We start from the raw sequence: 24,433 nt of genomic DNA on the forward strand, positions 1-24,433 counted from the left end.
TGAGTTGCTTTTCACTGCATTTGTGATGTGACTAAGATGCAAAATAAAATAAAAAACACAGGGCCTGATTCAGATCCGGATGCTATTTGCGGCTGCTCACTGGCTAAAAGGGGCCGGCTATTTAAATCATGTGCTCGTACTGCGTTGCGTAAAGCTGCCCACTAGGTAATAGCGAGCGGCTGCACTATGCACTTTCACCTGTATAAAGACGCCCCTTTGCCACTCGCAACACACGTCATCTCCGGCAGTTGTAGGAGTAATCGGTAACATCAAAAGCCATCGGAGCTGGTCACAGCGCTTGTAGTAGCCTTTTCCCACCACAACATTGCGAGCAGTTCAGGCTAAAATACAACCCAGACACGTGTGTAATGACGCTACTTTGCTAATTATGCACACCCATTAAACTCCGTTCTGACGGTCGGGCACGCCTGCGTTCGCAGATCCACACCCCCATTTACAAGTACCTTCCCCTGTTACCACCCAGAAACGGAACTATCTGTCACTCAAAATAGCGACCCAACTGCGGGCTAATGGCAATCACTTTCCCAACGCAATGACTGGTTGCGAATCATACGCATGCGCAGATTGCAAAAAATTGCTCAATGTGAGCGAGTGCAGCATAGTGTCTGGGTCTGAATCAGGCCCACAGTATACTACTCCTCTGGGAGCTTCTCAGTAGCAACGGGCGACATAAGCCATATGGCATGCGGACACCCGGTAAGGACACATCTGTAATTTGTAAATAAGAATAGTAGTATAATGAACAGAATGAACAATAAGACTTGAGGGTTTATGTACTAAGCCACGGAGATAAAGTACCAAACAATCAGCTCCTAACTGTCATTTTTCAAACACAGTCAGTAAAGTGACAGTTAAGGTGGAACTTTATCTCCATCCAATTTACCTCTCTCCAAAGCTTAGTATATAGACCAAGGCCAAAATTTCTGCAAAGTTTAAAGGAATTTATTCCCTGAGTGCCCTTTTTAAGACAGAACTATTGTCTTGAGGAGAAAGCAGTCACTGTCATGTGATCTCTAATTATTTGACAGGTATTTGTTGATTTGACACATCACCGTAGTGGCGAACGCAGGATTTCTAGAGGGGGGTTCCAAATGATTGATTTTAGAGTGAGTGTGGCCAGTCCATGAAGAGGACATAATTACCACTTATCCAGCTTTAATATGCATCATACAAAGTGTATTGTGTGTCATAATTCCAGCATATACAGAACCAGAGATCACAGTAAGCCATTAAATGCGGCAGTAGGGTAATCCTGCCTGAGCTGAATGTTTTTTATATTAGATGTGGGCACCATTCCAGGGCATGGGAGCAAGTCCGGGAGTCTGGAGGAGCAGCAGAAGAACCTAGCACTGCCCTGGACATATATGTAAATATTGGGCTCTAGCAGTGCATCCCTAACAGTGCATGTTTTCCAAATCCTCTACTTGGTGCGCAGGTTATTTATTACTGGCTGATACATGTTAAAAGATCCACAGGTGGTGCTATTTATTTCATTTATGATACTGAGAAGAATATGCAGCGATAGTAAAATTCCATTATATTACTATTTCTATTGTGGTCATGTTGTGGGCTGGGATGAGGGGTTTCCAGGCAGACAGAAACCCCCCCGCGTTTGCCTATGCGCATGCCTAGCTACACCGAAAGTTTAGACTTATACCCCTTATACACCAGAGCAAAAACCTGGGTTTTTGCTGGGTCTACCCAGGTCGCAGCTCAGTGTAAAAGGGTCCCTGAAAAATAACCTGGGTCAAGTGACCCTGCAATCCAACCCAGGTAGCTACCAGGGTTGGACCCAGGATGGACCTGGGTAATGGTGTAGTGTAAACAGTGCAAACTGGGTTATCTGACCTGGATCATGCCTAAAATGAGCTGATTGGTGGCTGTGGAGCAGTCACCTCCCACTTTTAATGACCTCACAGGTTTAGCAGGGCAGACCTGAGTTCTCTGTGAACAGGGCTGACCTGGGAGTAACCCAGATGAAAGGTGCAGTGTAAATGGGTCTGACCTGGGTCTGACCAGGGTTGGAACCATGTCCAAAAACCCAGGTCGGACCTTGGTTTTTGGTGGAAAAGAGGTATTAGGGTCATATCCAATTAGCTACGATAAGCCGCGTTTGTGAGAAAAGTTTTCACCGGTACTAACTTTTCACACAAAATGCGTAATTTGTTATCTTATTAGCTATGGATTTTCACACATTTGAATTATCCATAGAGAACAGAAAAGTTTTCACCATCTCAAAACAGGTGAAAAGTTGTGCAAAATCCCTATTTTTGGCTAAAAATGTCTGGGCTTGGTTCAGAACCCCTTGGACACCCCCCCTTAATAACTAATTAGGCAAAAATAATTTTTAATTAGCTTAATTTGGCTAATAATGATATTACTTTTTTGGGGTAAAAAAGGTGTTTGAAAATGGGTTTACAGTACTGAGATAGGTATTTTGGAGGGCTTTATGGATGGGACAAACATTTGTTTTACGATTACAGGTGTATTTTTAAAATTAAAAAAAAAATGCCTTTCAATTACAAAAATATACTTAAACCCATTTTAATGTACATCTTAATTAACTACAGCATTTATTTTGGGCCCAAATTTTTTTTTTTATCATATTTTCACTGTTAGAGAAAAATGCATATAACAGCCATTTGACACAATTTAAGAACCCCAATTCCTTTGATTATGGCCATTAATACACTATTGGCCTATCTTAGTTTGACTTTTTATGGGGTACAAGCTGATTTCCCCATTTTCAGATGTAATTTTCCTAGGTTACACCACAGACAGTTTTCGGGCAAATGCCGCATTGCGCGTTTAGGATAGGATAGTGCGAGAAACGGGAGCGTGCATTGGCAAAGGATGTAAAATTATCGCACCAAAAGGCGCAAAATATTCGAAAACTTAACACGTTAAGTTTTTGCATTATCAAGGCTAATTGGATATGGCCCTTACTAAGTGATAAAGGCTGGTGAAAATATCTTACCTTGATTATAGCCAATTTTCAGATCTTAAGCCCAAAATTTAAACCTTTCATTTGAATAATAAATTATGCTATAATTTACATTCAGTCACAGATGAGTAGAAGACATAGTTATCCAAATAATGCCTTTATTTCACTGCATATAACAATATGCTCAAATATTTTTTATTATAATATCAAATGGTACTGTATGTGCAGCCTTAGGTTTAGTAAACAGGAATATTATTAGTATTATTATTATTATTATCGTTTATTTATATGGCGCCACAAGTGTTCTGCAGTGCCTTACAAAGTGCATAAACAAATAGGTTAATTTACAGTGACTTACAGAACAATACAATACAATACAGGACAAGGATAATGTACATTGCTACATTCGCAACCATAACACCCAGATAAGCAACAATGCAAAGCAACCAAGTGTTACGTGCCCTGGTAGAGAGTAAGAAGTAGATGAGGGTAGCGTAAGGAGAAGCACAAGAGGGTAGATGGCCCTGCTCATAGGAGCTTACATCTAGAGGGGAGGGACAAACAGGGGTTGACACAGATGGGGTAGGCAGGGAGGAAGGAGTATGTAGCAGCAATTTAATAAGAGAGCTGGAAGGCTTTGATGAAAAAGTGGGTCTTGAGAGCCCGTTTGAAGGATTGAAGAGAGGTGGAGAGTCTGATGGGAAGCGGGAGAGAGTTCCAAAGGAGGGGAGCAGCGCGGCCAAAATCTTGGAGGCGGGAGTGGGAAGAAGTAATTGGCATGAGAGGCGGTGTGCATTAGTTGAACGAAGAGGGCGGACAGGAGAGTGAAGGGAGAGGAGATCAGAGATGTAAACAGGAGAGGAATGGCTGAGGGCTTTGTAAGTGAGAGTGAGAACCTTAAATATCTAAGAATGTTAATCTTATTTGTAGAGCCATACAATTGAATAAAGTACATGCTTTGCTCTTAAAATAAGAGATCCCTCAATTCATTTTAAATTTTTTCCTAAATATTGAGAATATTTCTGCACTTTGAGAAGTTAATTAAAGTGGATCTGATGATTTTACCAATGTGAATTGCTTATTAATGTTTCCGGTCCCCAGACAGCTGTCACATTCTGATTAACAAGTTTAGTTTGAAGAAGACTGTTGATCTATGAAAAGAAAACAGAATATTTAAGACTGCAGTACAGAAAAAAGATTCTGACCTCTGGTGCTGCACTCCCCAAGCAGCAAAATAAGGCCGTAAAATAAGTCCCCAACTTATATGCACAAAATACAAACAGAAAAAACGGTCCAACAGTATTGCGCGATGGGTAGTTCCGAAAACTTTCAGATGTGGAATTCCTCCCAATATGGTTCCAATATGTGGAAAACATAAATAGAAAAGTACAATGGTGTGATAACATTTATACACAAAGTCTCAACACCCTTCATGTCACTCTCCACAGGAAAGGGTGAAATAGTCCATATCCAAGAATCTTTTTAATGTATCCAACTTCCGAAAAAGGGTACCCAGTGTGCAAAATGATATTCCATACAGTGAAAATGCTTACATGTATGCTTACTTCATATAAATGTGATGCTTGCACGTAGCAGTTTCTTTAACTCTTCATTCACACTCTGATGTATATGATCATAATCCTCACAATGATATATATGACCAGCGTCAAAAAGAAAGGAAATTAAGAAATGGTATGGATGATGCAAATTAACCATTTGCCTGGCACGGTCGTATCAGATACGACCGCACCAGGCTGGGCTTTCCCTGACATAGTCGTATCTGATACGACCAGTCAGAAATGCCCACTAGGCGGCTGTGGGAAGCTAATCTTCCTGCAGCCGCCTACATCAGAGGGACCTTCTGGTCCCTCTGCAAGCGTGGCTGCCTCTCTAGCATGTCCCAATCACTGCTGGCCACAGTGATCGGGCACTGTCGGCAGCCCCCCTCCCATAGAAGCAGCAGTGCTGCTGCTGTGACCCGATCACTGTGGCCAGCAGTGATCGGGCAGCCATCTCTACCCCCTTCAGTAACCAGCAGTAGCGGCGGCTCTGGTAGCCGCCGCTGCTGCTATCTATCTGGGCCGCCAGCGGGACACCCTCCCGCTGCGGCTCCGGAACTACATAGACGTGTGTGTGTATGTATGTATGTGTGTATATATATATATATATATATATATATATAATGTATGTATGTATGTGTGTGTGTGTGTGTATATATATATATATATATATATATATTAGGGGTGTGCACCGGCCACTTTTCGTGTTTTGTGTTTTGGTTTTGGATCTGGATCTTTCTTCGTGTTTTGGATCTGGATTGGTTTTGCCAAAACCACCCTTCCGTGTTTTGGGTTCTGGGTTTTGTGTTTTGGATCTGTATTTGTTTGAAAAAAAGCATAAAAACAGCTAAAATGATAGAATTTGTGGGTTTTTATGCTCCTATTCAATTATTAACCTCAATAACCTTCATTTCCACTCATTTCCAGTCTATTCTGAACACCTAACACCTCACAATATTGTTTTTATGGCCAAAAGGTTGCACCGAGGTAGCTGGATGACTATGCTAAGCGACACGAGTGGGCGGCACAAACACGTGGCCCATCTAGGAGTGACACTGCAGTGGCAGACAGGATGGCAGTTTGAAAAACTAGGCCCCAAACAGTACATACTGCAAAGAAAAAAAAGAGGTCCAAGATGGAATTGTCCTTGGGCCCTCCCACCCACCCTTATGTTGTATAAATAGGACATGCACACTTTAACAAACCAATCATTTCAGCGCCAGGGTCTGCCACATGGCTGTGGCTGAAATGATTGGTTCGTTTGGGCCCCCACAAAACAAGCTGGCAATTAATGTGTCCCTGCACAAACTGGCTCTACGGAGGCAAGATGTCTTCCTCATCCTCCTCATCCACCGATTCCTTGGATAAAACAGGAAAAAGGGATTTAGGTGTCCCTGGACTGCTTACGGTCTTAGCCAAAGTTTCTGAACTTGACAGTAACTTTTTATGAACGCTCTGCAGGTGCCGTATAAGGGAGGATGTTCCTAGGTGGTTAACATCCCTACCCCTACTTATTTCACCTTTACATATGATACATATGGCAAGACAGTTGTTGTCCGGATTTGGATAGAAATATTGCCAGACCAAAGAGGTGGATGTTTGGTCTTCTGCCCAGGCATGACCGTGATGGGATTTTTCATCCCACGGACAACAACTGTCTCCCCCGGAGCCTGATTTAAACAAACCACATCACCATCAGAATCCTCCTCGCCATTTTCGTCCTCAGCACCAGCTACACCAGTATCCTCATCCTGTTGTACTTCAACAGTGACATCTTCAATTTGCATATCATCAAGTGGACTGTGGGTGCTCCTTTCAGCACTTGCAGGGGGCGTGCAAATGGTGGAAAGATCCACCTCTTCCCGTCCAGTGCTGGGAAGGTCAGGCATCGCAACCGCCACCACACTTGGACTCTCCTTGGGGATTTGTGATATCTTCTTAGAATGCACAGTTCTTCGCTGTGCTTTTGCCAGCTTAACATGTTTGATTTTTTTAGCGGGAGGAGGGCTTCCATCGTCATGTGAAGCTGAACCACTAGTCATGAACATAGGGAAAGACCTTAGCCGTTCCTTGCCACTCCGTGTCATAAATGGCATATTGGCAAGTTTACTTTTCTCTTCAGATGATTTAAATGTTTTTTTAAGGTCATTTTCCTGAACTTTGTCATTTGGGATTGTATGTGCCCTCTACTATGACATTGGGCATCGGCCTAGGCAGACGACGTTGATGGTATGTTATCGTCTATGTCATGGCAGCTTCAGCACTAGGAGGAAGTGGTTCTTGATCTTTCCCTATTTTATTTTTATCGGAGAAAGTTTGGTCCTCCATTTATGTTATATTGATATATACGTGCGGCTAAGGCGCACACAAACACAGAAAATAATTTTTTAATTTTGTTGGAGACTAGTGCACTTTGTGGGTTACACCACCCTTTAAGAAATGAGCCAGCCGGCTCTTTACTTATGGGACACAGGCGCACGCTTGGCGCTGCTCCTTTGTTGATGCACGTGCAGCCACAGTGCACACAATTCACAAACACAGAATTTTTTTTTAAATTTTGTTTGGAGTGCCCTTTGGGGGTTACAGCACCCTTTAACGGACAAGCCAGCCGGCCTTTTACTTATGGGACACAGGCGCACGCTTGGCGCTGCTCATTTGTTGATGCACGTGCAGCCACAGTGCACACAATTCACAAACACAGAAAAGTATATTTTTTTATTTTGTTTGGAGTGCCCTTTGGGGGTTACAGTACCCTTTAGCGGTCAATCCAGCCGGCCCTTTATTTATGGGACACAGGCGCACGCTTGGTACTACTTTGTTGATGCACGTACGGCTACTGCGCACACAATTCACAAACACAGAAAATATTTTTTTATTTGGTTTGGAGTGTACTTTGGGGGTTGCAGCACCCTTTAACGGTCAAGCCAGCCGGCCCTTTACTTATGACACAGGCGCACGCTTGGCACTACTTTGTTGATGCACGTGCAGCTACTGCGCACACAATTCACAAACACAGAAAATATTTTTTATTTGGTTTGGAGTGTACTTTGGGGGTTACAGCACCCTTTAACGGTCAAGCCAGCCGGCCCTTTACTTATGACACAGGCGCACGCTTGGCACTACTTTGTTGATGCACATGCGGCTACTGCGCACACAATTCACAAACACAGAAAATATTTTTTTATTTGGTTTGGAGTGTACTTTGGGGGTTACAGCACCCTTTAATGGTCAAGCCAGCCGGCCCTTTACTTATGACACAGGCGCACGCTTGGCACTACTTTGTTGATGCACGTGCGGCTACTGCGCACACAATTCACAAACACAGAAAATATTTTTTTATTTGGTTTGGAGTGTACTTTGGGGGTTACAGCACCCTTTAACGGTCAAGCCAGCCGGCCCTTTACTTATGACACAGGCGCACGCTTGGCACTACTTTGTTGATGCACGTGCGGCTACTGCGCACACAATTCACAAACACAGAAAATATTTTTTTATTTGGTTTGGAGTGTACTTTGGGGGTTACAGCACCCTTTTACGGTCAAGCCAGCCGGCCCTTTACTTATGACACAGGCGCACGCTTGGCACTACTTTGTTGATGCACGTGCGGCTACTGCGCACACAATTCACAAACACAGAACAAATATTTTTTTTTTAGCACTTGGGGGGAGCACCCCTGACGGACAGAGCACCCCCTGGACAACACTACAGCACCCCTTTAGGACTGGGACACTGCACAGGACTTTGGAGTGGACACAGCCCCTATGGACAACAGCAGCACAGCGCAGCACAGCACAGCACAACACTACTCTGCACTACACTACACTACACAGCCCAGCCAGCCCTAACTCCCACCCTCCCTCTTCACTGTCCACAGCCGAGTGAGAAAATGGCGCCGACGCGGGTACTTTAAATAGGATCCAAAACCCGCGAGACCCGGAAGGCGGGATGATGATGTTTTGCCTCGATTTCAGATCCGAGTCAGGCGGGAAAAGTCGAGCCTGACTCGGATCGGGGGGGCTCGGGGGGGTTCGGATTTCAGAAATCCGAACCCGCTCTCCCCTAATATATATATACACACGTATGTATGTATGTATGTGTACATATATATATATATATATATATATATATATGTATGTATGTGTAAATATATATATATACTGTGTGTGTGTGTGTGTGTATGTATATATATATATATATATATATATAATGTTCGATCGCTATATATATGTATATATATATATATATATCGATAGATTTCGCAGAGCCTCTGATTACTGATGGCAACTGACCATTGATGGTTTGCAAACCATCGATGGTCTGACTGAAAACAGGTAGTTTGCCATTGCTGGTGGCCATCAATGTTGCAATGGCAACCCTCAATCGATGTTTAGGAAACATCAGCAGTTGTGATCTACACAGATCTCCTAGACCAATCGCAAAACAATTGATGGCTTCTAACGATGGTTGAACCATCGATGGTACAGCAGTCAATGGCCATCACTACAGTATAATATAAAAATTGCTATTTTTATGGTATACTGGGGGTCATTCAGACCCGCTCGCGAGCGCAGCACACTCGCAAGCGGGTCGATGTTACTCCAATGTGCATGCGCACGATGGAGGGATCTCCGTCGTGTGCATGCGCGAGACCCGGACAGCCACAGGCAAGCTGTCGCTCCGGGTCTCGCACCAAAGGGGGCGTGCTGTCGATGGTGACTGACAGCATGCCCCCTTTGGTGGGCGCGATGGGGCGTGGCTGCCAGACGGAGGCATTCCCATGGGAACGCCTACCATCTGGGTCCGGCCCCACTGACACTAGTGATGTCAGTAGGAGTGATTTTGGCTGATAGAGCCAAAATCACTCCAGTGCTTGCGGTCACCGAGACCCTACCGCAGGGTCTCGTCGCAAGCCCAATGGTCGCTATGGTCTTGACCATCGCGACCATCTTTTTGACAGCTCGCATATGCTGTGGGTGGTCACCCAGCTATGCGAGCGGCCAGGAGGCCGCTCCATTTTTAGGTAGGAGGGCACTGATTCAGAGCGAGCGATCTGGTCAGAGCGTCCGGCTCTGAATCAGGCCCACTGTGTTTTAAAAAATTATTTTTTTCAAATAAAATAGTGATGGATAAGTTTAAAATTATGTTCGTGACCTAATTCAATAATAAAAGAAACCGACAATTTTGGAGCGGTTTTTGAAAAAAGAATTAGTCAGTTAAGTGGTTAAAAGATATTTAATTATGAAAACAGAATGGGGCAAAAAGTGCATACCATATGTGGACAATATAAATTGCACCATAGGTAGATGGAACCTGGGTATATCACTACTGTGAAAATGTTGGTCCAGATAGGTATGTAGTCCCCTTACTAAAATGACCTCTATCAACATGTTTCAATGCACTGTGGCATCTTTGTCAAGATGAGTGTCTTCTAAAACACAAGCTCAAACACGTTTCATATAGCCACCATGTTGTAATGGTGGAATAAAGTTGGATTGACTCCACCATTACAACAACTTTATTCCACCAATAATATTCTTGGATATGGACTATTTCACCCTTTCCTGTGGAGAGTGACATGAAGGGTGTTGAGACTTTGTGTATAAATGTTATCACACTATTGTACTTTTTTATTTATGTTTTCCACATATTGGAACCATATCGAGAGGAATTCCACATCTGAAAGTTTTCAGAACTACTCATCGTGCAATACTGTTAGACCGTTTTTTCTGTTAGAATATTTAAGACTAACTATTTATATAAGAAACATAGTATACATTCATTTAAGAAATTATGTTTCCTATAACTCACCATTTTTATTATTCTGATACTATGATTCTCATCTCTTGTGGAAAAGGAAAAAGAAACAATGAGACTGTAGGCATCTGCAAAAGAAGAGACATAAACACTTTATGTAGCTTGTTTCACTTAAAGTAATTTTCCTAGGCAACAGATTACTGCATAGTGATAGAAATAATACAACATGTACTAGCACAGGCAGTGTAATAGTGTCACTGCCTCACAACACTGAGGTTGTGAGTTTGATTGCCACTAAGGCCCTGCCCTGTGAGGAGTTTGTATATTGTGCTTGCGTGGGTTTCTTCTGTGTACTTCAGTTTCTTCCCACACGAGTAAATTAATTGGCTCCCAGAAGTAAAACAAAAATTACCTAGTGTGTATGTGTGTGAGCAAGTGGTAGGGAAGCTCCACAGGGGCAGGGACTGATGTGAATGTCCAAATATTCTCTGTAAAGCGCTGCTGAATATGTGTGTGCTATATAAATAACTGGTAATAAATAATAACAATAATAATAATAATAAACATGTGCTGCTTCAAATGTTCTCTCATACTGTGTGTAGAAGGTTTTGGAAAGCATTTAATATCTCCCTACACTGTTCTCTTCACTCTGATCCTGTGTGTCTCTGATAATGGGTAAAAGCTCACTAATTGCTGTTTACTCACTACTTCCCCTTGTGTGACCTATAACAGCTTGCTGCCGGCCCTAGGGAGCCTCCCTATCCTCCCTCCCCTGTACCCCAACCATTATTTGCTAAATTTTATTATCCATATATTTTTATGAAATGTGTAGTCATTATTAATAAGTTTATAAATGGCATTTGTAGAATGTGGCCACATTATGATATGCTTATAGCATATATTTTATTGTAATAAGGATACTATGGGGTCTAGTTACTAAGCAGTGTTAGGAGACAGAGTGAAAAGTGATAAGTCTGTGATAAGGTGCCAGCCAATCAGCTCCCAACTGTCATTTTTCAAACACAGCCTGTGAGATAACAATGGGAGCTGATTGGCTGGCACCTTATCACAGACATCACTTTTCACTCTGTCTTCTAACACTGCTTAGTAACTAGACCCCTATATATCTAAGACCTATTACTCACTAATTCCCTTACTGTGAGCTTGCATGCACATTTCCAGGACTTATCCAAAATCCCTCTTCTTTTCTAGAGCTTTCACCCTCACTCTATTATATAGTCAGACAGATGAGGTCACAGAAAACTGATCTTTTCAGAAGTTTTTCACCAAACTGATCTTAGATAACCGTCTTCCCTTTTAAACTTTCCATCTACTGCTATTTTAACCTGCTTGCTCCCAATGAAGCAAAACACCATATACTGTATCTCACTCAATCAGTAGTAGTTTTGTCTGTGTACCTCTTATAAATTAAAATTTCTTGAAAAATGTTGGTGCTTTATTATAAATGACAATAATAATAATGATAATAATAATAATAATAATAATAATAATAATAATAATAATAATAATAATAATAACTTCAAGTGCATTCATCGTGTCTGCAGGTCATGAACTGATGTGATGAGCCTTTGACCCAGAAAGCCCCTTATGTTGTCTTACCAATAGTCCAGCACTTCTTCTAATTGTGCAGTGTCTGACAGACTATGATACAGTTGCAACAAAGTACAGAAGAATTTACAATCGGGATTTCTTTATTTTGTTAAATTATTTTACCAGATACTCACTTGTGCGAGCAGATGTTACTGAGGTGTTTCCTTGTATATTAGATCCATCAACCAAAACAGACACCCAAAATGTGTAAATATTCCCAGGAGTCAAGTCTCCAATAGTTGAGCTATTTGTAGAAACGGTGATAGTATATATTGGATTTTCCTTTATTTGGATCAGATAATAACTTTCATTTCCATCAGGTTTCTGCCAGCTCAGAGATATAGAAGTGGTGGTGATACCATGTGTGGTCAGGTTCTTTACTACTCCAGGTTCTAAAAGGAATGAAATCTACCGTTACATTTTGATATACCCCATACTTAAAGACAAAATAAGTGCTCCTTGTGCCATTCATTATATAACTTTTTAGGAATGTTCAAGGCTCCTTCCTTAGTCCACCGCTATTTTCTCTGTACAATTACTCCCTGCTGAACTAATCAACTTTTTGGACTCCAACAACAACTCTACACTGGTAATACCTAAATGTATCCATTCTCTTTGATGCCAGCACAGATGGAGGACTTGGAGACACCAGACCAGACCATATATCACATTAGTTGGAGAGAAAAAAAAGGTTCTATTGCACCGGAATTCGTATAGATATGTATACATTTTAGATTCATGGAATCCCTATTTATATCAAATTCTTTCAAGATATTGGGGTCCATTTGCTAAGCTTTGGATGGAGATAAAGTCCACGGTGATAAGGTACCATCAAATCAGCTCGTAAATACCATGTCACAGGCTGTTTTTTACAAATGACAGGTTAGCTGGCACCTTATTACCATCAAATTTATCTCCATCCAAGGCTTAGTAAATAGACCCCTAAGTCTATTAAGGAAGAGCGTGTGCTGCCACAGACAAACAAAAACTATTACATACAAGACAGAAGAGAGGCCTGTATGAGGTGCACTAAATTTCAATTAAAATGCAATTTTAATTAAATCATTACAAATTTGAATAAATGAATAGCAAACTATATGTTTAAACTATATGGTTAAAATATAGTTGAACTGAAGAATGTGCATAAGTTTAAGAAATTAATTGGCATTGATTGGTCAAATTCCAAATATAATATTTTGGCAAGTCATTACTGCATATGTAGATATTGGTTTGTTTGTTTGTTTGTTTGTTTTTTCAAATGTTTGAATTTCAACATACTGTAGAAGCTGTAATTTCTCAAGAAAAAGTATTTATGGGGCTCAAAAGAGTAGTACTTACAGGTCACATGCACCCCATTTGTAAGCTAATCGATCTTATTACTCCATAATTTGCATTAAAGGAAGTCTATTTTGACTTAAGTTGTAACTTTGTTATTTAAGAAATCTAGTACATTAATATGGAGACATATACTTATTAAAGCACTAAGCTATGTTTACTTATACTGTATGTGTGTATTAGTATAGACCCCACTAGTGTATAATAAGTCACCAGTTGTTTTATGACATCACATATGCATATTCACCCCACTTAAAAGCCATTCCTAATCAAAAATACATCCGTATAATTTATTATGCTTAATACTCCAAAATTTGCATTAGATATTTCTGTTTTGACTTAAATTTGGACATTGTTATGTAGAAACACTGGTTCCTAAATAACCAGTTCCTAAAGTCCTGGAACAGGCAGCACTGCTCAATACCAGATCTAATACAGATGGATGCCGGTGCCCTCCCCATTCAGCCTTTAAAAAAATTACAGACATGAATACAATTCTTCAATGGTGGCACTCATTGCAGAAATAATGACACTTGCAAACACAGAAGGTTGCCAACGTTTCAATGCTTGTCGCCTTCTTGTCAGGGTGCCCCTGCAATGAAATGTTATGTTTGCAAGTATCATTAAGTCTACACTGCCATTAAAGGAATTGTGTGTGTGTGTGATATATATATATTATATATATATTGCTTTTTGTTAAGCAGGGAGTTCTACATTATTTATAGTATAGGTACACAAATATCAACTTAGTATAAAAACAATTTTGTTAAGCTGCATACACATACAAACAATTTAGTAAATTAATGATTTTAGTAAACTATTTTTGCTCATTTTTTCAAGGGAAAAATTAACTAAAATAGTTTTTACTAAAATTGTTCATTTACTAAAAGTAATGAACGATTTTTTTGAACGACAAATGATTTTTGCATATTCCCTTAATGAAAATCGTTGAGTTGGTCAGTCTGACTGAAATACAAACTATAAATGTGAACACTCATGAACGATAATCGTTCATCGTTTTAACTTAGAAAGTGAACAATTTTTTCAACGATGAATGATAATCGATATCGTTTATTGATAATCACTCAAAAAAATTGTTGTGTGTATGCACCTTCAGAGTTTATCCTTATTCTGAATGATATGCTTGAAATCCTTACTTTTAATATGACATAGCTTAGCTCACATGCTTTATTGTACCACCAGTCATAGGCAAACGCAGGGGGGTTTCCGTCCCAGCCCACACCATGACCACAATAGAAATAGAAATATAATGGAATTTTACTAGCGCTGCATGTTTTTCTCAGTATCATAAATGAAATAAATAGCACCACCTGTGGATCTTTTAACATGTATCAGCCAGTAATAAATAACCTGTGCACCAATTATGGGGATTTGGAAAACATGCACTGTTAAGGATGCACTGCTATAGAGCCCAATATGTGCATATATGTCCAGGGCAGTGCTAGGTTCTCCCGCTGCTCATCCAAGCTCCCAGACTTGCTCCCATGCCCTGGAATGGTGCCCACATCTAATATAAAAACATTCAGCTCAGGCAGGATTGCCCTACTGCCGCATTTATTGGCTTACTGTGATCTCTGGTTCTGTATATGCTGGAATTATGACACACAATATACTTTGTATGATGCATATTAAAGCTGGATAAGTGGTAATTATGCTCTCTTCATGGACTGGCCACACTCACTCTAAAATCAATCATTTGGAACCCACCCTCTAGAAATCATGTGTTTGCCACTGCAGTTTGTTCTGTAAATGAATGATATAAGGGGATTGACACTGTGGTGTTACAAGTAACCATGATCATTTGGTAGTTACACAGTAACATTGACTAACTGTCACAAGCCGTGGCAGCGGCTTGTTTTCCACCGGCTCGGGACCTACACTGACTCAGAATCCGGTTCCGCTGATTACCAAGCACCAGGGATGCTGCAGAGAGTGACTCATACTCCATATGTTGCTGATTGGCTGCTCCTCCTATTTGTAGCTTCCAGATTCATTCCCCCTTGCCGGTTATAGAGTTTCCTCCTACAGCTCGGTCTGGTTGTTCCAGCTATCCTCCGTGATTGTCTACACTTCAGCCGCTGCTTCTATTTACTACTCTCCGTCTCCCTCCATGCTGCCTTCCAGGCTTAAGCATTTAGCACAATTATTCAAGACTGTTGTTCCACTCTGCTCTGATTGCTGTTAGCTTGCTGTCTGTTTTCACCATCTACATGCTGTGCTCAGTGTATGCAGGCCCAAGCCTTTGGGTCTGTGCTTCCTCTGTATAATCAGCAGCTACAGCTTTCTCAGCCCTACTGTGTGTAATCAAACTGTACATTTACACCTGAACTATTCACCATCCACATGCTGTGCTCAGTATATGCTGGCCCAAGCCTTTGGGTCTGTGCTTCCTCTGTATAATCAGCAGCTACAGCTTTCTCAGCCCTACTGTGTGTAATCAAACTGTACATTTACACCTGAACTATTCACCATCCACATTCTGTGCTCAGTATATGCTGGCCCAAGCCTTTGGGTCTGTGCTTCCTCTGTATAATCAGCAGCTACAGCTTTCTCAGCCCTACTGTGTGTAATCAAACTGTACATTTACACCTGAACTATTTTCAGCCTGTGATCCTGCCCTCCTGGCAGGCTATTCATCTAGCCAAGAAATCCTGCCCTCTTGGCAGGCAACTCATCTAGCCAAGAAATCTTGCCCTCCCGGCAGGCAACTCATCTAGCCAAGAAATCCTGCCCTCCTGGCAGGCAACCCATCTAGCCAAGAAATCCTGCCCTCCTGGCAGGCAAGTCATCAAGCCAAGTTATCCTGCCCTCCTAGCAGGCAACTCATCTAGCCAAGAAATCCTGCCCTCCTGGCAGGCAACTCATCTAGCCAAGAAATCCTGCCCTCCTGGCAGGCAACCCATCTAGCCAAGAAATCCTGCCCTCCTAGCAGGCAAATCATCTAGCCAAGAAATCCTGCCCTCCTGGCAGGCAACTCATCTAGCCAAGAAATCCTGCCCTCCTGGCAGGCAACTCATCTAGCCAAGAAATCCTGCCCTCCTGGCAGGCAACTCATCTAGCCAAGAAATCCTGCCCTCCTGGCAGGCAACTCATCTAGCCAAGAAATCCTGTCCTCCTGACAGGCAACTAATCTAGCCAAGAAATCCTGCCCTCCTCGCAGGCTACTCTAGAAGCCATGTTTTCCTGCCTTATCTGGTGAGACACTTTTCCATAACACTAACCTTATACTTAAACAGATTTCACAGCTGTTCTTGTCCAATCTGGCAGTGTATTGTACTATGATCATTTGGAAAGATACATTCATTGAGTAAAAAAACTGCATTTATATAACTATAACAGCCAAGTGATAATACAATAGTATGAAATTATCACAATGAATCAAAGTCTCTGATAATCTTTGTAAAATTGAAGCACTGGTTTAATCCAGGAAGACTAGGTGAGTCCAGGAGTGAAATCTGGGTAGTGCCAAAGGGGTAAAGGATAGATGGAGCAGCAGATACAGAGTAGGCAACATTTGATCTGAACCATAGAATCAGGATAACATTTTTACAAGATAAGAGCAGGAGGCAGGGGCCAGATAGACCTGGGAAACCAGAACAGGATTATTGATAAGGTGATACAGTTGGGTGTCTAGGGCCCGGAGGACCTAGGGGGCCCAGCACCCACCTGCCACACCATAATTTTATTATGGGATGGTGGGGCTGCATGTGTGAAGATGGAACTAAATGGTTTACAACACAGAAAAGTGTGACACATGGTTGTTTCATAATTTTTCAGGAATTTTAGTGTTAGGGTTAAGATGAGGGTTAGGTTTAGGGTTAAGTACTTGGTGGAGGGTTAGGGTTATGCTGTAGAATGAGATGGTCAGGGTTAGACTAGACACTAGGGAGAGGGTTAGGCAAGAGAGGAGGGTTTGGGTTAGGCTCTAATGGGTGACTTATGGATAGGGTGAGGATTATGGTTAAAATAACAAAAAAAATGTTTTGACATTTTCGGTGTTGACTATTTGTTTCAACCTTTGACCCTGTCTACCATTAGAACCTGTCGACCTGTACATCTATTAGTCCACACCCCAGTATGGGATACTGCCTGAATGAATGAAATAGCATATGCAGGAACAGGGGCTCCAAAAGTAGCCCATCCATGCGATGTGCTTGGAGTGAAGTGACCACATTAGTGGTCTCTTGACTCCTCCATTGGGACTTATGCACATGCGCAGTCTACTGACCACACATTTGTGATGGTCACTGCCAGGGAGGAACCCTCTCCAGGTAAACTTTGCTAAGTGTAGCCTATAAGCTGCAACAGCTAATGTCAGCTTTCTAATGCCAACAGAAACTTATAAGGGTTGCTGCTGCTGTTGGAAATGGAGGGCCTGAATTCACTCCATAGTAAATTTGGGGTACACCTGATATTTGTGAGTATCCCCCAAAAATGGGTGTTTTAGAAGAATATGCCACAAATATTTAATGATAAATAGGTCCCTCTGTCTCTAGAGAATCTGTATATACACAGTACTGTGCAAACATTTTAGGCAGGTGTGAAAAAAATGCTGCAAAGTAGGAATGCTTTCAAAAAGAGAAGTGTTAATAGTTTATTTTTTATCAATTAACAAAATGCAAAGTGAATGAACAGAAGAGAAATCTAAATGAAATCAATATTTGGTGTGACCACCCTTTGCCTTCAAAACAGCATCAACTCTTCTAGGTACAGCTGCACACAGTTTGTGAAGGTACTCGGCAGGGAGGTTGTTCCAAACATCTTGGAGAACTAACCACAGATCTTCTGTGGACATAGATTTATGCAAATCCTTCTGTCTCTTCATGTACTCCCAGACAGATTCGATGATGTTGAGATCAAAGCTCTGTGGGGGTCATATCATCACTTCCAGGACTCCTTTTTCTTCTTCACACTGAAGATAGTTCTTAATGACATTGGCTGTATTCTTGGGGTCATTGTTCTGCTGCATAATAAATTTGGAACCAATCAGACACCTCCCTGATGTTATAGCATGATGGATAAGTACCTGCCTGTATCTCTCAGCATTGAGGACATCATTAATCCTGACCAAATCCCCAACTCCATTTGCTGAAATGCAGCCCCAAACTTTCAAGAAACCTCCACCATGCTTCACTGTTGCCTACAAACATTCATTATTGTACTGCTCTCCAGCCCTTCGGTGAAAAAACTGCCTTCTGTTTCAGTGCCTAAACCTAACCCCTGACAATCGAGATGGCGGGGGTCAGTGTTCTGGCATCGGGATTAAGATAGGTGTTGGCATTTCAATGCCTATCTTTAGTCCCTTGTCAGGAAGGAGGAGTCAGGATTTAGACCGGCGGCATCGTGTCCGCCGGTCTATTTAACTACATTCCATCCAGAGTACCTGCTGCCATTTTTCTGCAATTCTTCCATGAAGACTACCTCTGGCCAGATTTCTCCAAACAGTAGATTGGTGTACCTGGATCCCACTGGTTTCTGCCAGTTCTGAGTTGATGGCACTGAAGGGAAGTAAACATGTATTTCATCTGATGCACTAAGTTTCCTTGGCCTACCACTGCATCTACGGTCTTCAACATTGCCCATTTCTTTGTGCTTCTTCAAAAGAGCTTGAACTGTGCATCTTGAAATTTTTCCCTGGGAGAGACCTTGCTTGTGCAATATAACTAACTTGGATTTATTTTTATGTCATTTGGACAGTTAATTGTTTTAATAAATATATTATCTACAATACCTAATAGTAGGCCATAGTGTTATTTCGGTGAGTAGGCTTTTTTAGAAAAATTATCATTGGGAGCCTGTGGAATCTACTATCAACTGTGTTTGAAGGTTTTTAAAGTGAAGAGGTCTATCTAAAAGGACAATTTTGGACAATAATTGCTATATAAAAAAAGAGGTTTATCCAAAAAAGACTAAAACTGGACATTATATTATAAATTGACTATTCACATCTGGATATTCATTGCACCCTCTAAGTATTGTTTGTTGTATCTAATTTGTGAGGTTCCCACTAACAGGGGTTCCACTTGAGGTACAGCAATTTCTGTACATCACAGTGCAAGATAAGGGCATCATCTGTTCATATATATATATATATATATATATATATATATATATATATATATATATATATATATATATATATATATATATATATATAACCCTAAGTAAATGGTCCGGCACTCAAATAAAAACAGAAGCAAATTGCCTAGGTGCACAGCCAGAAGAATGATGCATACGGGGTGTATTGGAAGGCACTCTGCTGGACTAAACAACAATATGAGAAAATGAAGCCAGACGGAGCCGGCTTATTGGATAAACCTCTTTTTTTAATCAGGTCAACGTTTCAGCAATTGAATGCTTTTATCAAGACATATAGATTTAGAAAAACATGTGCAATATATATAGGGTCTCACCCTGTGTTCATCACATCCACGGGAACCCCAGCCGCTGCGCCACTGGATGACGTCACCACCTGGGACACACCAGCGCTCGTGCTTGCTGAGGGGGCGTGGTCAAACACCCGTGCCATCACCATGACTACAAACACAAGACGGTACACATAAGGACTATAACAAAAGACAGGAGTGCGCGCAACTGCACCAGACTCCTGAGGTGGGTGTAACAGAATATACCAGCACTGTTGTAACATGTAAATCTTAAAGTGTAAAATATGGAATATAGACAAATTAACTAACTGGTCTTGTAGAGGGAAGCACCGGACCCTACAGACAATGCTTATAGACGCCTATAAATGCAAGCAAACAATTAATGTGTGTAGATGAAAAAAGTATAACATCAAACTAACCAAAATAACATACGGCATCAAACAACCATAAACAATTTAACGCTTGTTAGCAAAATATAAGACCAATAACAAAATTAAAGGTAAACAAGTAAGAGAGAAATTCTCATTGAGGCCCGAGGGATATACAGTTTGTAATGTGTAAATCCATTTGGCCTTCCTCTGTAGGCGAATACGACCCCTGTCACCGCCTCTGGTGACAGGAGGTATCCAATCATTCATCTTATATCTGATGCTAGAGAGATTGTGCTGCTGTTCATGAAAATGACGTGCGACCAGTTGATCGCATCCCTTGCCCTCTAGCACAGCCCTGATGCTAGAACGGTGTAAAGCCATTCGTTCTTTGAATTAGCGAGTGGTTTTACCAATGTAAAGCATGCTGCATGGACATCTGATGTAGTAAACTACATATTTGCTAGAACAAGTCAATGCATGATTAATGGAAACATTTTTACCTGATCGGGGGTGTGTAAATGAATCTCCTGTTTCCAGAAAGCTACAGGTGATGCATCCTGTACACTTGAAATTGCTGGCTTACATGTCATAAAATGACAAGGTTTGTTTTCAGAAAAATGACTGATATCATTATGGACTAAGATGTCCCTAATATTTCTCCCCCGTTTGAATGATGGCAGGATGGAAGACCCTAACAGAGCTGGAATTTGTTTGTCTGTAGAGATTATGGGCCACATAGCCTTAGCAGTTTGCATCAAATTATGGCTGCCCGTGGAGTATGTTTGTGTCCAGACCACTTGATTCTTAAATTCCTTCTGTGAAGCAGGTGAAAGAGCATCCTTACAGCTCACTGCCAATGCACGATCTCTGGCTCTGATAATGGTATTACAGTGATATCCTCGTTTGAGGAACTTGATCATCATTTTCTGAATTTGTAACTGGGCATCATAGGGGTCACTGCAGATTCTTACCACTCTCCAAAATTGAGAAAAAGGAAGCCCAAATTTGAGAGATCTAGGATGTTGACTGTCTGATGCTAGGAGGGTATTTCTATCTGTGTTTCTATAATAGAGGGAAGTATGTCTATTGCCCTCTGATTCAATCTTAATGGAAACATCCAAGAAGTGAATATTAGTATAGCTACTTACAGAAGTAATTTTAATGGGACTGTCGAAGCTGGATAATTGGCTGAGACAGGATCGGTTTAAAATTAGAATGGGGCAACGCCATTTTACGAATGGCAATGAGAAGCCATTTTGCGACTGGCCGCCCAGTGTCATTTTAGTGAAACTCGCCATTATAAGTACATACGGCGATGCTATTATTTAGCGTTGTGCGATTTCCACGCAGTAGAAAGTTAAAAGTCCTCACAATACAACTACAGACAGTCATTAACACATATGAAATGATTATCCCTGCATAACATGTACCATTATGTACTCCACAAAACACATAGTTGCACAACGCTAACTAGCGTCTTTTCCCAATTCCCCAATAATTACACACTTACAAAAAAGGTTCCTTAACATTAAAGGGTAATATTCAAGGTTTATTCAATAATGATTAATGTTGTGAAATAAAGATTATTTGATATCTAAGGTTTAGTACATGATAAGCGGACCATGTTTGGTGTTGTACTGATCCACTGTGTCTCAACAGATTTCCGGTATCATCGGTGAGAAGATCGCAACATGCGTCTGCAAATTATGGACTATAGAGAGTTAAAACATTAAAATGTACTCCGTAATGTTAGCAGGTTAGATTAGCATGCAGCGGGAAAAAGGACACAAAGGTCTTTCGGAGGCTGACTTGTGTCCATTTGAATTAACCTATGAATTATACTGTAAAAGAAGCATCATGACAGAGAACCAATGAAATCATGCCAATCTGTTCTATTGTATTGCCTATCCCTGTAAGAGTATATATGTGTGCTCTCTGGCCCCAGTCGAGAGTCTTCTTGCTGTGCTGTTGACGGAGGTTTCTATTGCTGATGCTGGTATCTGGGTCCAGAGCGCGTGCGTATGTAACAACTGTACCTTGAGTCTGTATGATTTACTTGCGCTAACTGTATTTAGATCACAACATGTAACCATCTGTTTTTATATTGAATAATATCTTTTTGTGCTTTCGAACCACACTCAAAGTCGGAAAGCATTTATTTCTTGTGCGTCTCATAATGCTGAATAGCAACAATTTTAGAAGGTATAGGAAGGAATATTGTTAGAAGGTATAGTCAGGAATCGATTGGTAGAAGGTATAGACAGGCAGGAATTGATAGTTGGGGGCTCGCAGTGTGAAATCACGCTACCGGTCACTTGGTAACACTCGGTAGCAATCTCTCAGCAAAAGGGTGGAGACGCCATAGCAGGAGAATGCATTGTGCCTTCAAAATCTGCTACCACATTGTTGCTGAGAGTCCGCTACCTGTTATTGTGGCTTTAGGAGCGCTGATTAAGAATCCAGAGACGAGGTAGGAAAAAGTTTGTTTTCCTTCATCGATAAGTTTTTTGTGTGTGACAAACGGGAAGTCGCATTATCGTGTATGCGACCAGTCGCACTATAGTGTAAAAGTCATAAGTGTTATTATTATTATTATCCTTTATTTATATGCCACCACAAGTGTTCCGCTGCGCCTTTACAAAGTACATAAACAAATAATTTGACAACTGACTTACAGTAAAAAATAGGACAAGGACATGGATAATATACATTGATACATAAGTGACCATAACACCTAGATATGCAACAGAGTGTAAGCAAACAAGTGTTAGGTGCCCTGGTGGGGTGTAAGAAGAAGGTGAAAGTAAAGAAAGGAGAAGCACAAGAGGGTAGAGGCCCTGTGTAAGAGCTAACATTCTAAAGGGGAGGGGCAGACAAACAGGTGTGACACAGATGGGGTAAACGGAGGAAGGAGCATGTTGCAGCAAGTTAGAATGAGAGCTGGAAGCTTTGATGAAGTAGTGGGTCTTGAGAGCCCGTTTGAAGGATTGTAAAGAGGAGGAGAGTCTTATAGGGAGAGGGAGAGAGTTCCAAAGGTGGGGAGCAGCACGGGCAAAATCTTGGAGGCGGGAGTGGGAGGAAGTAATCAGTTGGCATGAGAGGCGGCGTGCATTGGTTGAGCGAAGGGGGTGGCCAGGAGAGTGGAGGGAGATGAGGTCAGAGATGTAAATGGGAGAGGAATGGGTGAGGGCTTTGTAAGCAAGTGTAAGAACCTTGAATTGGGTTCTAAAAGGGAAGGGGAGCCAGTGGAGGGCTTGTAGGAGAGGAGAGGCAGATGTAGAGCATTTGGAGAGGAAGATGAGTCGAGCAGCAGCATTGAGGGCAGACTGGAGAGGAGAGAGATGGGAGTTGGGGAGGTCAGATAGGAGAAGGTTATAGTAGTCCAATCTGGAAATGACCAGTGAGTGTATGAGGGTTTTGGTGGCATCCTGGGTGAGAAAGAGTCTAATTTGGAAATATTTTTGAGATGGAAGCGACAGGACTGTGAGAGGCTCTGGATATGTGGTTTGTAGGAGAGGGAGGAGTCCAGGATAACTCCAAGACAGCGCACTTTGGGGCGAGAGATAGTTGTGCCATCAATTGTTAAAGAAATAGTGGGAAGTGAGGGTATGTTGGAGGGTGGAAAAATGATCAGCTCAGTCTTAGACATATTAAGTTTAAGAAATCGCTGGGACATCCAGGAAGAAATAGCAGAGAGACAGTTGGAGATACGAGTGAGGAGAGAGGGGGAGAGGTCAGGGGAGGAAAGGTAGATCTGAGTATCATCAGCATAGAGATGATAATGGAGGTCAAAAGAGCTGATGAGTTCACCTAGAGAGGACGTATAGAGGGAGAATAGTAGAGGTCCAAGAACGGAACCTTGGGGAACACCTACAGTAAGAGGCTGTGGTGGGGAAGAGGAGTCATGAGAAAAGACAGAGAAGGACCGGTCGGAGAGGTAGGACGACAGCCAGGAGAGAGCAGTGTCACATAAACCAAGGGAGTGAAGGATTTGCAGCAGGAGAGGGTGGTCAACAGTGTCATAGGCAGCAGAGAGGTCAAGGAGAATAAGCAGAGTGTAATGGCCCTTGGATTTGGCAGCAAGGAGGTCATTGCTGACTTTTGTGAGGGCAGTTTCAGTGGAGTGGAGAGAACGGAAGCCAGACTGAAAAGGATCAAGGAAGGAGTGGGGGAAAGAAAGGTGGTAAGGCGTTTGTAAACAACACGCTCAAGGAGCTTGGAGGCAAAATGGAGGAGAGAGATGGGACGGTAGTTGGAGAGAGTGTTGGGATCAAGGGTAGGTTTTTTAAGAATGGGGGAGACTATCGAATGTTTGAATGCAGAAGGGACAGTGCCAGATGAGAGAGAGAGATTGAGGAGATGGGCAAGATGGGAACAGGCACAAGGAGAGAGGTAGCAGAGGAGACGTGAAGGGATAGGGTCAACGGGGGA

General features: G+C 41.8%; 1 protein-coding gene across 1 annotated transcript in view; it reads right to left on the reverse strand.

Moving 5' to 3' along the window:
* Nucleotides 1–3,124: 3,124 nt before the first annotated feature.
* LOC148542659 (receptor-type tyrosine-protein phosphatase H-like) overlaps nucleotides 3,125–24,433 on the reverse strand; it is a 43,878-nt gene continuing 22,569 nt past the window's right edge. Inside the window, exons 3-5 of the mRNA XM_088467454.1 lie at nucleotides 12,024–12,281; nucleotides 10,333–10,406; nucleotides 3,125–4,116 (exon numbers count right to left, since the gene is read on the reverse strand). Coding sequence (XP_088323580.1) covers nucleotides 4,027–4,116; nucleotides 10,333–10,406; nucleotides 12,024–12,281 — 422 coding nt within the window. The 3' untranslated portion in view covers nucleotides 3,125–4,026. The remainder of the gene's footprint in view (nucleotides 4,117–10,332; nucleotides 10,407–12,023; nucleotides 12,282–24,433) is intronic.

Source organism: Taudactylus pleione, unplaced genomic scaffold (genome assembly GCF_031769625.1).
Source record: "Taudactylus pleione unplaced genomic scaffold, aTauple2 ptg000010l, whole genome shotgun sequence".
Taxonomy (NCBI): domain Eukaryota; kingdom Metazoa; phylum Chordata; class Amphibia; order Anura; family Myobatrachidae; genus Taudactylus; species Taudactylus pleione.